Here is a 15,805-nt window from a genome sequence, read left to right on the forward strand (position 1 = left end):
AGTTTTACGCCGCTTTTAGCAATATTCCAGCAATATCACGGCGGGGGACACCAGAAATGGGCTTAACACATTGTGCCCATGTGGGGAATCGAACCCGGGTCTTCGGCGTGGCGAATAACGCTTTAACCACTAGGCTACCCCACCGCCCCAGTGAGGGTTGAAGAGGAAGGACATATACAGTCATCCCTCGCAATAACGCCAGCGATACCGCTGGATTCGGTTAAACCGCTGGGTAATCCGTGGCTCCCATAAAAAGTTGCCCAGTGATCACACATATTCACGCGATCGAAAATAGCACATCAACAAATCCGCTGTTGAGCTCTGGTTAATCACGTAGTAAACAAGTGAAATTCAGTGCGGATTGCAATTAACAGTGCTTATCGTATATATCCATGTTTTTTCAGATGCTTAAAACATGCAGGGTCTTTTTCAATAATAATTGATGAACAGCGAAACATCATAAAGACATGTTGATTATCAGCCGAGTACTTACAAAGTTTGCTATGATGCAACACAACGGGTAATTGCGCGGGTATACACCGCCATCCGAGAATGTATGATGTCAGAAAACACATTTTATTTGATTAAATTCAATCCCATTTTCATTCATTAAAACTGTTTACAATAACAACGGAGAAACCGTGAGTGAAATGGCATTACCTCATTCCATACAACACCCGCTTATGTGAGGGTCCGTTTTTCGCGCCTACCGCGATAGCACCAATTTCACATTTTTCTCATCAATCACGAACAGATTACAGCCTTGTCATCCATTGACCCCAAGACCGTTATTGACTCGTTGAAGTCATATTTGACAATTAATTGCCAACATTTTGTTTTTACAATCAAAGTGGCACGTACCGCGGGAAGTCAGCGGTGACTTGTCAAACTGTCTCCTACGTAAAATGTATCCAGCCAGGTAACCCAAAGTGCTTAGCAATGCTTATTATTATGTTAAATATGTTCAGAGAAAACATGCATTATACTTATAATGATAGCAATATATAAGATCTCTGTTAGAATAACTGCTTGACATATCAATTATTCTGATAATGGAATAGAAATTCTTGGATGTTATATTTTCGATCGCTTTTAATGAATCACCGGGTACATTGGACCAAAACATCGATGTGTGCCCAGCTGATTGCTATTTCCGGCTTAGTTGAATAACAGGTAGCATGACAGGAACAACAATTGAATTATCATGTCTTGTGGTGTTTGATTGCAAGTTTCATGTACATACATCTATTTTTTATTTACAAAGTTGTTGTTTTTTTCACCTCCAACAATATGATATAGTTTTGACTGGGCACAATACACTTAAATAGCAATTTTGTTATGTCCATGGAAAATACGATTTTATTTGGCCTTTGTTCCGTGTTATGTAATCGCTTACTTATAACGCTGGTGTCTCTAATAACGCTGGTGGTCATCCATGGACCCCAAGACCCGCGTTATGGCGAGGGATGCCTGTATGTCCCTCCAGGGGGCTAAGACAAATTGAGGATGCCTATATGTTTGTAGTCGGACCTCTGAAAATGTGGCCCGTGAAGTTCCGGTTACAATTAGTCTTCAGCATACCATGCTTGTCGTAAAAGGTGACTAATGGGATCGGGTGGTCAGACACACTGACCTGACACTGACACATGTCATTGTATCCCAATTGTGTATATCGGTGCTCATGATGATGGTCACTGGATTGTCTGGTTGAGACTCGATTATTTATTGGAATATTGCTGAGTGCAGTGTTAAACAACAAACAAACAAACAAACAAAAACAAAAACACAGTAACAGTAGCTCCACTGTTATCCACAGCAGGACTTAGATGGGTTATCCAATGTAATACATCAACTAAACTCTGTGATAAGACTAGTCGGTGGTGGAGACATATTTGTGCACACCCCAGTGCTATTACTGCATTTAGAATTATTTGTTGTTTTTGTATAGTCTGTATAAGAATCAGAATATATATAATGTATAAACATACTGAAATTGTGCCTTATGTGGTAATTGGAAACCTGGACTCATGTCCATGGAAACAATGCTGAAGATTGAAGTTGGTGTTCTTCAGAACCCTTGGATATTTCTTCATGAGCCCTTAGGGACTGTTCATAATTTATGGCTAGGGAGGTGGTGATGATTTTATGGAGAAGCATGTACAATGTGAGTGAAAACACAACCCCCTCTCTCTCTCTCTCAAAAATTTATGTACAAAGTAAGTGACCCCCTGCATGTCATGTACAAAATCAGTGACCCCCATCCCTTCCCATATTTTTTAAGCATTAATCTTTAATAATGTTGTATACAAAATTGATGACCCTACCCCTAGTTAATGTGTACAAAAATTGATGACCCCCACCTCACCAGAACAAAATGGGTGACCTCCCTTAAAATCATCATCACCCCCCTAGCCATAAATTATGGACGGCCCCTTATCACCTTATGTATGTATCTTAATGGTGCTCCATGTCGTCAATGATTTGTTATATTGTATTGTATAAATTGTTATCAAGTTTAAGATGAAAGAATTCATACCAGATGGCTTTGCATGTCGTCAGATTATGTGTTTTTAGACATCAGTGCTTAATTGCCCTATAATGAGGCTGGTTGCATCACACAGACATTGTAAGTACAGATGATAGCTTGTATTTAAGATATAGTTGTGTTTTATAATATATCTTTTACAGTTCATGTGATCATCGAGAAACCAATGGATTTTCTTAAGCATCCAAAAAGCAATAACACGAGGAAGCTATCAGAGACTGTCTGCCTCATATGGTATCTGATTTATCCAAATAATTATGTTTGTAGAGACTAGTATGGGCTTGTTTGTCTTTACAAACATTTGGGTCATTGATCTGTATTCAGTGATTTCAGTTATATTATGACGCCCCCAGTGATTCAGGTTGCAGATGATAGTATGGTGGTGACAAGCTGTACATAGCTAACAGACCCGTGAAGATCTGGGTTAGAACTGGTCTTCAGCAACCCATGCTTGTTGTAAGAGGCGATTAATGAGATAGGGTGGTCAGGCTTGCTGACTTGGTTGACACATGTCATGCAATATTTGTCACATATGTTCATGAAGTTGGTGGTATGCTTGATATTGCTTGTATGAGATAAGAAGATATTGATGTTTTCTGCAGACAATCAATTGTAAGTTGATGTGTTGAAACTAAGTGAGTTTTTGTGGTAAATTGACGTTTTCCTAAACTTTCCCCCTGAAAGATTCTTGTCCTATAAAGTGGTAAAGGTAATGCTGATACTACTTGCCCTTAACTAGTCATATGGGTCAGCCGATCATGATGTTACATATATACATCCTGTAATTTGACATGTTTCAAGGGAGGAAATCTAATGCTCTTTAACATAGTATAGCAAACTTTCTGCAAAGAATGTTTGGGGAAATAACTTGCAAAAGGGTTACTTCCCTTTTATTATCAGGAAACAAATATACTTGGAAGAAATTAGACATCTATATAATTTGTTAATCTATATAAGTTTATTCCACTTTTGGGAAAATTTCACTTTTCAAATCAACTGACCATGTAAAATGCAACCTAAAATCAGTGTGTGTAAACAAAGGGTTAATATCACCATAAATTGGGTAAACAAAGGGTTTGTAAATATGGTGTGAGTATCAATATGTATGTGGAAAGAATTTGGAATCCTATTTTGTCCCAATTCTGTACATACCATCAATATTTATTTGAATTGTACAATGTGGCATAATTGTTCTTTTGTCAATTTACAACCAAAGGAAACTTGTTACAAACAGCTGGAATGGCTGTGAAGTGATGACTGTTTGTAATCTGTACCATTCATTTCGTGGGCCCACTTTCATTAACTGACAGTGACTGCTCCATAATACGAAGAACCTGATGTGATAAACAAAACCACAAGTTTATCACTGCTTTTTCCATAATATGGAGATACCATGTGTATAATTAGATATGATAATTAGAAATGGTGTACTGGCAACCTTCTGTAGATCATCACGTGTCCAACCATGATTTGGAGTGAGTGATTATGGTTTTAAGCTGCTTTGTGCAATATTCAAGCAATATCATGGCAAGGGGACACCAGAACAGAACCTTGATCTTTGGTGGGACAAGGGAACGCATTAGCCACTACACTACCCCATCGCCCAAACATTTTAGACAGACGTTATGATTTATATAAGTCAATAAATAAACCCATACGTAATTAAAAAAGACAACATATCATGACACATCTTAGAATAGAAATGAGGTTTGACGAGTTTAGTGGCATGGTCAAGAGAGGTGTACCAGGTATGAAATCTTTTGTGGTGAAATCATGGGTTTATACTTCTCTGCTTTCAATGTCCAACATCTACTGGTCACCGATATTTGAAAAGCAATAAATGTACATGTCAGCCAAGCAGTCTTATTTGGTGATTTGAGTTCACCCATAACTGAAAAATCACTAAGGAGTTTTAGATAAGAATAACATGTTAGGGCTTGTACCTATTGCCAGGTAGCTGGTAGCAGAGAATGCTTAAGTGCCAATAAATGGGGTTTTTTTGTGTGAGAAAGGCAAAGTTGTTATGTATGTCAGGGGGGACTGCTGGTGTGGAGTTATCAGGCTCACTTGGTATGAAGCCTGGGTAGAATCTTGGAATAAAAGATCTTAGAATGGATCCACAGGAAGGATCAGTTGATTAGGCAACTGGAATTTTCACATGCCTGGAGTGCATGTTATGAATGCCTGCTTCCTCTGGTCCAGACTTTACTTTGATGTATGTAATACTGCCGAGTTCAGTGATGTTAGTATGCTCTTGTATACATAATCCTGAGAGGATGCAGTTGTATCAGTTGTCTCAGCAGTCTCTCATGGATTATGTCTGGACCAGACAATCCAGTGATAAACATTGTGGACATCTATTTATGCATTTGGGATACGATGACATGCATCAATCAAGTCAGCGAGCCTGAACACTCGATCCTGTTCGTGGCCTCTTAGGACGGTTCACCGAGGATCAATTTTGACCCAGACACAGTGGCAAGCATTGGGTCAATTAGTTGCCTTAAACTCGTAAAAATACACCCAACTGAGAATCTGTGTTAGAATAGATACCCAGCGATCAGTTGGTCAGGCTGGGCAACTTCGTTGATTGCATGTCACCTACCCGGAAGTCTCGGACTGCTGCTCACAATATCGATCGCTGGATTGTGACTCGATGTATTTACAGGCCACCTCCACATGACTGCAACACTGTGCTGCTTTAGGCAATTTACAAACAGATTTCAAACATACTTGTGTCTGTAACATTAGTTCTTTCCTTGCACCTAAAGCTAGCAAGTATTTTCTCCAACCGACCCATAGCTAATGATAAGCCACTTCCAGTTCGGAAGTTCGGGTGTGATTTCGCCCCACCTGTCCCTTTTCCAAACGACTGTTCGGTCAAAATAAAAAATAATGTCCGTAATAATTCTAAACATTCTGTCCAGATCAGAGGCGGTGGGGTGGCCTAGTGGTTCATGCGTTCGCTCGTCACGCGGAAGGCCCAGGTTCGATTCCCCACATTGGTGCAATGTGTGAAGCCCATTTCAGGTTCCCCCCGTAATAATGCACACACAACACACACACTCCCTACCCCTAACTATGTTGATAAAAGCGGCGTAACACTATATTCACTCACTCACTGTCCAGATCAAATACGTCACCAACTGAGGCAGCACTGGCAGCAGTTCAAACATTCAAAACTGATAAGTTAAAATGCAAGCGGTTAATACTTGAATGGCAACATTTGTAGCAAGTGAAATGTTTTCCTTTGGACTCTCACAGCGTTTGATCAAACGTATGGAAGCCCACATCGATACGCATTTTACCATATCTAACGACTTCATTACGTATGTATCAATACTATCATGGCATGCATTCAGCCTCTCGACAGCTGCTACCAATCCCCCAGTCTAATATTCAATATGTCTGATTGATAGCCCAGAAAATGTAAAACAAGAAAAAGCGTGCCAACCCCCTATCGGTGTGGCAGATGAAATATTTATCTGGTAGGATGTAGTTTAAAGTGTTGAAGCCGGTTTCATCGTTTCCCTTCTCGGAGAGTGACAAACCAATAACTTGATTACCCCTAAGCTCATGAGTATGCATGGTTATGCATTCTATGTGAAAATTCTTCTTTAATTTTCTTGTACCAGCTGTGTACATTCTGTGACGCACAAGTTCTTTGTCAAGACAAATTACTAGTAAGTGGTATGCCGGATGCCTATAGGTGGGAGGTTGGATCTCTGAAATGGTACCCGTGAAGACCAGGGTTAGAATTGGTCTTTAGCAACCGATGCTTGTCGTAAGAGGCGACTAACGGGATCTGGTAGTCAGGCTCGCTGACTTGGTTGACACATGTCATCGTATCAGACCAGCTTAGGTCGCTGCTCATACTGTTGATTACTGGATTGCCTGGTCCAGACTCGATTATTTACAGACCGCCGCCATACAGCTGGAATACTGCTGAGTGCGGCGTTATACAACAAACAAAACTGAAATGGTTAGCCAGCCTGAAAGGCGCGTGCAATATACATGCAGCACGATCAGGTCATATCAAACGAACGTCGGTTTCTGTATTTTAAGGCGGTGTAAATCACTTTTAAAAAAGAGGATCATAACAATAAGCATGAATGATTAGGCTGTGGGGTAGCCTAATGGTTAAAGCGTTGGCTCGTCACGCCGAAGACCTGGGTTCGAATCCCCACATGGGTACAATGTGTGAAGCCCATTTCTGGTGTCCCCCGCCGCGATGTTGCTGGAATATTGCTAAAAGTGGCGTAAAACCAAACTCAGTCAGTCAGTCAGTCATAAATGATTACATACACGAACTGAAATAACAAACCTGTAATTTTCTGTTGAACAGAAAGTTTGTTTTAACAGCACTTCTAGAGTTTATAACTTCCTGTTCGGCGTTCCAGACAGACTTTTAAGCAGCTAAAGTATGGATATTGGCACTGTACTACAAAACAGTGCAGGTATATTGATTGATGGATGTCGTAATACAACTGTATTAGACTTGCACATTACATGGTGTGATTGCACAAACCCAGTAACAAGAGCACATACACATCAGATAATGGAACTTCATCACCTTGTCCATGGTGGTTAATTGGAGCAGGGAGTCTCCCTGATTGGAGGAATGCAGAACTCTGAACCAACAATGGGCTCTTCAGCGTCATTGAAGACGGGATATGCCAAGCGCGGATATAAGGACCAGTGCCATTATACTATTAGAATTAAAAATAAGGGCCTCTACAAAGCACTTAACCATTGGAACAATTAATTCGAGTATGTTTTTCAATCTTTTTTAAAAAATAAATCATATTATTTATGTATATGAGATGTCAGCGTTCGAAATTAAACGTCGGTCCTTAGGCCCGAAGCCGACTGAAAACCACTCCTATTTTTGAAAATCAAACAACTTTTATTTTTTGTCTGTATGCGGACAGCTTTTTCATCCCTGAGAAATAAGAGTATTATTATTTCAGAAAATATCAATTAGTAATTTCTAGTTTAAATTTCTAAATTAAACGCTTTAACTCAGTTTGTTAGTTGTCCCATTTTTTTGTTTGCAGGGAATTATTTATATTGTAGTAAAAATATTGGGCCAACACATGATCAGGACCCACAACTTTTTATGGTTCTGGGTCCTTAGGGCTTGCAGCTTTTCAGGGTTAAGGGCAAACACTGTGATATGTACATGTATTGCGTTAACGAAGTAATTACATGTACGATCGGTGCTATTTAAATCGACAATGCGCAGTAGCTGTAGCAAATGTTCCCTTAATCCAAATATATTTGTTATCCTGATACGTTAGAAAGATCTACATACAAGACCATGCAGGTTCTGATAAAAGTCGAAATGCCGCTACATATAAAAAACACCTTCATGAACACATCACTGGGATGAATCACATTGTGAATGTAAAATTCTGAGTCGATGCAGAAACTCAAGTCTGACATATGAAGAATGAAAACAATCTTTGCATAACAATTAATTTATATTCAAGGTTATAGCAGAACATTGTTAACGACAGTTGGTAATTGTGATAATCTGACACCGCGGTCGATCGTGATCCGAATGTGAACTCAAAAGGATTAGGAAATAAGGGGTGCCAAAAGAAATTGTTTCATTCGCACGTGTGTCGTAATGATTTAACATCGCCGTCAATTCCGAAATACAATAAATATGACATATTCCTTTCGTAAGTTCAACATTACATATACCAGTGTCAACATCCATATGGGCTCCATATCTTGGTCATCTGAATTGCTGCATGGGTACGGCATAAAACTAAACTCACTCACTCATTTAAATAGATCTATCAATTATCGTTTCTTCCTAAAGAAATGCAGCCCGTTTCTTTTCAACGTAAACCAAGTCCTTTCTGGTTTGTTACCAGAGGATAAAAGCGAAATATATGCATACTATTCACTCAAACGACAGGGTCAGTGTTTTTGAATTCCCCGCCAGAATATTCTTTCCACAGGGGATTCCCTACGAGCATGCGCGGTTGAAGGATTCCCCTACTTCCGGAATTAACATCCAACACGTGTGACTGTTTTCATTTCTCCGACAGCTGCCTGAAATCGACATGGCAGATATAGAGACAGTGAAACGTCAGTTTGAAGCAGTTCTACATAATGTCTCAGACGACGTCCGGTCTCAATTTCTAAGCTGGATCAAGAATAAAATAAACTCAGGTATAAATGTGAATGTAAAACAGGAGAGTATCGTTATTTAAAGTGTAATGTTTGACCCAATCTCTGTGAATCGACTTGCATGGATCAACTTAAGACACTGGCCAATTTTTCCATGTACTACATGAATAACTTCTCTTATGATTGAAGAGGTTCATATTTCTCCAAATATGTATTATAATTCTATGAGAAGGAATAAAATGACCGTCAATTTGAGATGTATGATCAGAGACCATATATAATAGATTATATGGTCTCTGCTATGATGATGAACAGTTTTAGCTCACCTTAGTCATGTTAATGATGTTTTCTATTTTATTTATGTAGAATCACGGTGAAGCTTTGCAACATGTTACTCTAGTCAGAGACCATATATATATCTATTATATGGTCTCTGCTCTAGTGTACAATGTTTACGGGGTTGTTCGAATACATTTGAAAACAATAAACTGTAATATATTCAGATTAGCATTGACAGACAATTGACATCTGTGAATACATAATGCCATTGAAGAACGTGGTCACATGTAACACATCTTATATTTGGGATTTGTTTTGGAAGCGGTGGTGGCTGAGTGGGTTAAACCGCTTACTTTCTGTGCTGGCAATTAGGTGCCTGACTCTGATCGAGGATGTGGGTTCGAATCCCAGAAAGTACTTCGACAATGTACTAGAACATGTACTTTACTGAGAAAATGTAACCCCAAATATAACATGTGTTACAGTTGGCAGCAAAACATTTACTGTTTCATGATGTATTTCAAGTAGTTTTGTGTTGACAATGAATAATGTGTGTCAGGTGAATGGGGAGATGTGACAAGGGAGAAGAGTAACGAAGATGTCATGTTGGAGAGCATTCAGAGTGACCTGCGGTCAGAGCTGCCGGTCAATGCTGTGTCACACACAGAGAACATCCACTTCCCCCAGACAGGACCAGTGAGTTGTGTGTCCTGAAACCTGCTTAATCTGGACCCTGTTAGACCAACAACCCAGCACTCTGGACAGCTTTGAGCATGAGAGGGCCAGGGTGCTGTTGTACAAAAAATACATTAGTGCTACAACTGTTGTAAGTCGATATGAAGATATCGGAATTATGCTCACATAGCTTTGTACACCTGCATGTGGTAAGATAAACTCACCACTCTTCAGTATTCCACAGATCAGCACCGCTTTATGTTTGTAATCTGTTAAAAAAAATGCTGCAAGTTATGAAAGAACTTCAAACAACATTTATATGCATTTTATGAACGTTATGTCCATTAGTTTGAGTTTATTTATTCCTTTCTTGCACCACAAATGTGCATTTGCATTTGACTCATTCGTAAAACTGTGCAACAGATTAAAATTTTCTGTACAGACATTCAAAGTGGGACTGCTGTTGTTCGCCTTGAAGTGGAAAATAACAGAAAATATTAAATATGCTTTATAGTTTAATCAGTTCTATTTCTATGGACCACCTTGTACTAAATTTTATAAAAAAGTGTTAAAAAGAATGTGTTTAATTAGATACGGTTAAATAGAAACGGTTTATAATTCTAATTTTCTTTAACTTTATTTTGAGAATTTGTTTAGGTCATAACACTCAAATCAACCTGACAACATTATTTCAGTTTCATTTTCCCTTTATGCATTTTGAAATTTTAAAACAGATGGGACATATGTCCCTTCATCTCATGTTAGGGGAGGTAGGGTAGCCAAATGGTTCAAAAGGAACCTTTGTCTCGCTGAAGACCTGAGTTTGATTCCCCACATGGGTACAATGTGTGAAGCCCATTTCTGGTGTCCCCTTTCGTGATATTGCTGGAATATTTCTAACGGCTACATAAAACCATACTCACTCATTCACTCATGTCATGTCCCATTTTGTATGTTCAGAATGCCGACTGTGATCCGAGCACCACTGTGCACGTGGATGCCTTCTTGTATGACGAGGATGCCATAGATGACCTGTGTGAGGATGGCAAGATGAGCAGGAACTACTGCACACGATGTGGCTCCCAGGAGGTCCAGCCTCTCAGTAAGTGCTGCACTTGTTATAGAAACATGGAAGAATACTCACTTACCATGGCTACTACTACTACTCTACTAATATGCAACTGGTGCTGCTGCTACTACTACTCTGCTACCACTACTTACACTACTACTACTGCAACTGCTACTACTACTACTGTACTACTACTGCTACTACTACTCACTTACTACTACTACTACTACTACTAGTAGCTACTGCTGCTACTACTACTACTCACTACTGCTTTACACTACTACTACTAGGCAACTGGTGCTACTACTATTGCTTCTGCTACTACTACTTCACTACTACTACTACTACAGGCAACTGGTGCTACTACTACTGTTTCTACTACTACTACTACTACTACTACTAGGCAACTGGTGCTACTATTCTTGCTACTACTACTTACACTACTACTACTAGGCAACTGGTGCTACTACTTCATTGCTTCTGCTACTACTACTTACACTACTACTACTACTAGGCAACTGGTGCTACTACTACTTGCTTCTACTACTACTACTACTACACTACTACTACTACTAGGCAACTGGTGCTACTACTACTTCTTGCTCTGCTACTACTACTTACACTACTACTACTGGCAACTGGTGCTACTACTATTGCTTCTGCTACTACTACTTACACTACTACTACTAGGCAACTGGTGCTACTTACTATTGCTTCTGCTACTACTACTACTACACTACTACTACTAGGCAACTGGTGCTACTACTTCTGTTACACTACTTCTGCTACTACTGGTGCTACTACATTGTACTACTACTACTAGGCAACTGGTGCTACTACTATTGCTTGCTACTACTACTTACACTACTACTACTAGGCAACTGGTGCTACTACTATTGCTACTGCTACTACTACTTACACTACTACTACTATTGTATGCAACTGGTGCTACTACTATTGCTTCTGCTACTACTACTTACACTACTACTACCAGGCAACTGGTGCTACTACTATTGCTTCTGCTACTACTACTTACACTACTACTACTACTACTGGTGCAACTTACTATTGCTGCTACTACTACTTACACTACTACTACCAGGCAACTGGTGCTACTACCATTGCTTCTGCTACTACTTCTACTACTACTACTGGTAGGCTACTGGTGCTACTACTACTTACTTCTACTGCTACTACTACTTACACTACTACCATTGCTTCTGGTACTCACTACTACTACTTGGTGCTACTACTTCATTGCTTTGCTACTACTACTACTAGGCAACTGGTGCTACTACTATTGCTTACACTACTACTACTTTCACTACTACTGGTACTAGGCTACTGGTGCTACTACTACTACTTTACTTTCTACTACTACTACTAGGCAACTGGTGCTACTACTATTGTCTGCTACTACTACTACTAGGCAACTGGTGCTACTACTGCAACTTCTGCTACTACTACTACCAGGCAACTGGTGCTACTACTATTGCTTCTGCTACTACTACTTACACTACTACTACTAGGCAACTGGTGCTACTACTACTTTACACTACTACTACCAGGCAACTGGTGCTACTACTATTGCTTCTGCTACTACTACTTACACTACTACTACTAGGCAACTGGTGCTACTACTATTGCTTCTGCTACTACTACTTACACTACTACTACCAGGCAACTGGTGCTACTACTATTGCTTCTGCTACTACTACTACTTACACTACTACTACTACTAACTGGTGCTGCTACTACTACTTCTGCAACTACTACTACTAGGCAACTGGTGCTACTACTATTGCTTCACTGCTTAGGCAACTGGTGCTACTTTCACTACTCTGCACTACTACTACACTACTAGGCAACTGGTGCTACTACTATTGCTTCTGCTACTACTACTTACACTACTACTACTAGGCAACTGGTGCTACTTCTATTGCTTCTGCTACTACTACTTCACACCACTACTACTAGGCAACTTGTGCTACCACACTGCTGTTTTGCCTACTACTACTTACAATACTACTACTAGGCAACTGGTGCTACTACTATTGCTTCTGCTACTACTACTTACACTACTACTACTACTATTGCTTCTGCTACTACTACTTACAATACTACTACTAGGCAACTGGTGCTACTACTATTGCTTCTGCTACTACTACTTACACTACTACTACTAGGCAACTGGTGCTACTACTGCTACTTTTGCTACTGCTACTACTGGTGCTACTACTACTACTACTACTACTGTTGCTGCTATTCATTGCTGGACAACTACTCTTCTACTACCAGCACGATACGTTTAACAGTCACATTATCAGAACAGCTAACTGGGTACCCATTTGCTACTGGGTGCACTGAGGCTTTTTGCCTTAGGATTCAACATGTCATTTTAGTGGAATATCGTGAAGTGAGAGGGGAACAATAAATCCTCAGTATAGCAGACTGTAAAGAGGAATCGGTGGTGCCAATGTATGACCTGACTTGTGTGTCACTATATCCCAACGACCCGCGGAAGATCCTGTGGTAATAGGTCTTCAGCAAATCCCAAAGTGTTACATAAAGGCTACTTATGCTTGTATTCAGAAGAGGCGCACTTTAACGGGATCGGGTGGTCAGTTTCGCTGACTTGGTTGACACATGTCCTCGGTTCCCAATTGCGCAGATCGATGCTCATGCTCTTGATCACTGGATTGTCTGGTCCAGACTCGATTATTTACAGACCGCCGCCATATAGCTGGAATATTGCTGAGTGCGGCGTAAAAATAAACTCTCTCACTCACTCACTATATCCCAACAGCTGGGATTGTATATCTTGTTATTGACCATGGGAACCTGTGAAGATCCTGGTTAGAATTGGTCTTCAGTAACCCATGCTTGTCCTAAGAGGCGACTAACAGGATCGGGTGGTCAGGCTTGCTGACTTAGTTGACACATGGCATTATATCACAATTGTGTAGATTGATCACTGGATTGTCTGGTCCAGACTCAAATTATTTGCAGACCTCTGCCATACAGCTGGAATATTGCTGAGTGCGGCGTTAAACAGCAACAGACCAACCATTGACCATGGTTTGAACTGCTTTGATCAGCTTGTGATGGTAACAATCCCTCACTGATTCATCACGATTCACCTGACAAATGGGCATGGAATAGCCCAGAAACAACGTAACATACAATAAAGAAGAAGTTGGCATCCATAATATTTGCCTTTTACTTACATATTTACATTTTGTTTGTCAGCCTTCATCACACACTCAGCATCAGCAGCTCAGGTGAAATACATCTTAAACTATGCCCTGCCTGACCTCAGTGGGAAGAATGTGCTGGATGTGGGGTCTCGGATACATGCAGTGCTGTATGGGTACAGTGAATCATTTACATGCATCTGGTACTGATGCAAATCTGGCTATAACATTGTTAGTGTGATGTGTTTCTACTTGCCTGAGAAACATTAATAGAGTTGCTTTGAAGGAGTTTCTGCCAAACCTTCATCAAGGATTGACAAAAATATTAATTTTTTGAATTATTGAATTAATTATTTATTATATCTCAATGTGTTATATTTTTTTTAAAAAGTGGGGCATAATTTGACACATATTTAAAAAAAAGGTAGATATTTATAAAAGGTAAGGCTATCTTATAGATATAATTAAGAAGATGAGCATGATTCAGCTTGGAGAAATGGAGAGGTACATCCCCCTGCCTTTGGAGCAAAGTCATGTGGAGATTTGTATTGTTACCAACATAGTTATGGAAATGGTCGGAAGACTAAATGGTTTTCTTTATGTCAATTTCTATTGTAATGATCTGGTAGTAATGCAGAAATACAAGAGTTTGTGTCTCCACCAGGCGTGCATCTGTACAGTAAGGCTAAGCATATTGTTGGGGTGGAGATCGACTCAAACGTTCACCAGCCTCCAGACTGCAGCTGCTGCCAAGTACAACATGGCAGACAGAATACAGGTACAGACCCTATATCTGTTGTACATTCCCTCGTGCTACAGATCCTAGATATGTTAGTAAATAACAGTGCTACAGAGCCAGATATGCTAGATCTGTTGTAGATTCTAGTGCTTCAAACCCTAGATCTGTTGTACATTCTAGTGATACAGACCCTAGATCTGTTGTACATTCTTGCTGCTTACACCTAGATCTGTTGTACATTCCTGTGTTACAGACCCCTAGATCTATTGCAAGGAGTTCTGTGACATGGTAACCTGTGATCTGTTGTACATTCCTGTGCATGACAGCATCAGATCTCTTGTGCATTCCAAAGCTAGAGACCCAGATCTGTTGTAAACAACAGTGCTACACGAATTCTAGATCGGCTGTATATCCTCTGTGATACAGACCCTAGATCTCATTGTAAATACAGTGCCACATACCTAGATCGGTTGTATATCTCTGTTATACAGACCCCAGATCTCATGTAATATCCCCTTGTGATACAGACCCTAGATTCAGGAAAATATTCCTGTGCTATAGACCCTAGATGTTGTAAAATAATAGTGCTACAGACCCTAGATCTGTTGTACATTCCAGTGCTACAGACCCTAGATCTGTTGTACATACCTTGTGTTGTAGATCCTAGATCCATGCAGTACATTTTTGTGGTACATATGCAAGGATCTGTTGTACATTCCTGTATGGCATACCCTGGGATCGGCTAGGCATTCCTCTGATATAGACCCAGGATCTGTTGTACATTATTGTGGATACAGACCCTAGATCTGTTGTACATTCCTGTGCTGTCCCTAGATCTGTTGTGCCATTCTGTGCTATGACCTCAGATCTGTTGTACATTCCTTGGCTGACCGATCTAATGTAGACTAAATACTACAGACTCCTAGATCTTTGTACATTATTGTGTACAGACCCTGATTCAAGGCATTCTGCCAAACACTTTATCTGTTGACATTCTAGTGTTAAAGACTCTAGATCTGTTGTGTATTATTCTGTCCTCAGTCTCAGATCTATTATATTCTCCCAGATACAGACTGCATCTGTTGTAAGACTTTATTAATTATAGATCTGTTGTATATTCTTCTAAAGCTATAGATTCACCTAGTTAATTCTTATAAACC

The 15,805-nt window shown here is 39.9% G+C and overlaps 1 protein-coding gene across 1 annotated transcript; it reads left to right on the forward strand.

Moving 5' to 3' along the window:
- Positions 1–8,580: 8,580 nt before the first annotated feature.
- Positions 8,581–14,116, forward strand: LOC124280450. The gene is made up of 4 exons (XM_046716387.1): positions 8,581–8,731; positions 9,528–9,664; positions 10,604–10,745; positions 13,962–14,116. The coding sequence occupies exons 1-4, from the start codon at positions 8,623–8,625 to the stop codon at positions 14,114–14,116; spliced, it is 543 nt and encodes a 180-aa protein (XP_046572343.1). The 5' UTR covers positions 8,581–8,622.
- The last annotated feature ends 1,689 nt before the right edge of the window (positions 14,117–15,805 follow it).

This window comes from Haliotis rubra, unplaced genomic scaffold (genome assembly GCF_003918875.1).
Source record: "Haliotis rubra isolate DU_JTF1 unplaced genomic scaffold, ASM391887v1 Scf268, whole genome shotgun sequence".
Lineage (NCBI taxonomy): Eukaryota > Metazoa > Mollusca > Gastropoda > Lepetellida > Haliotidae > Haliotis > Haliotis rubra.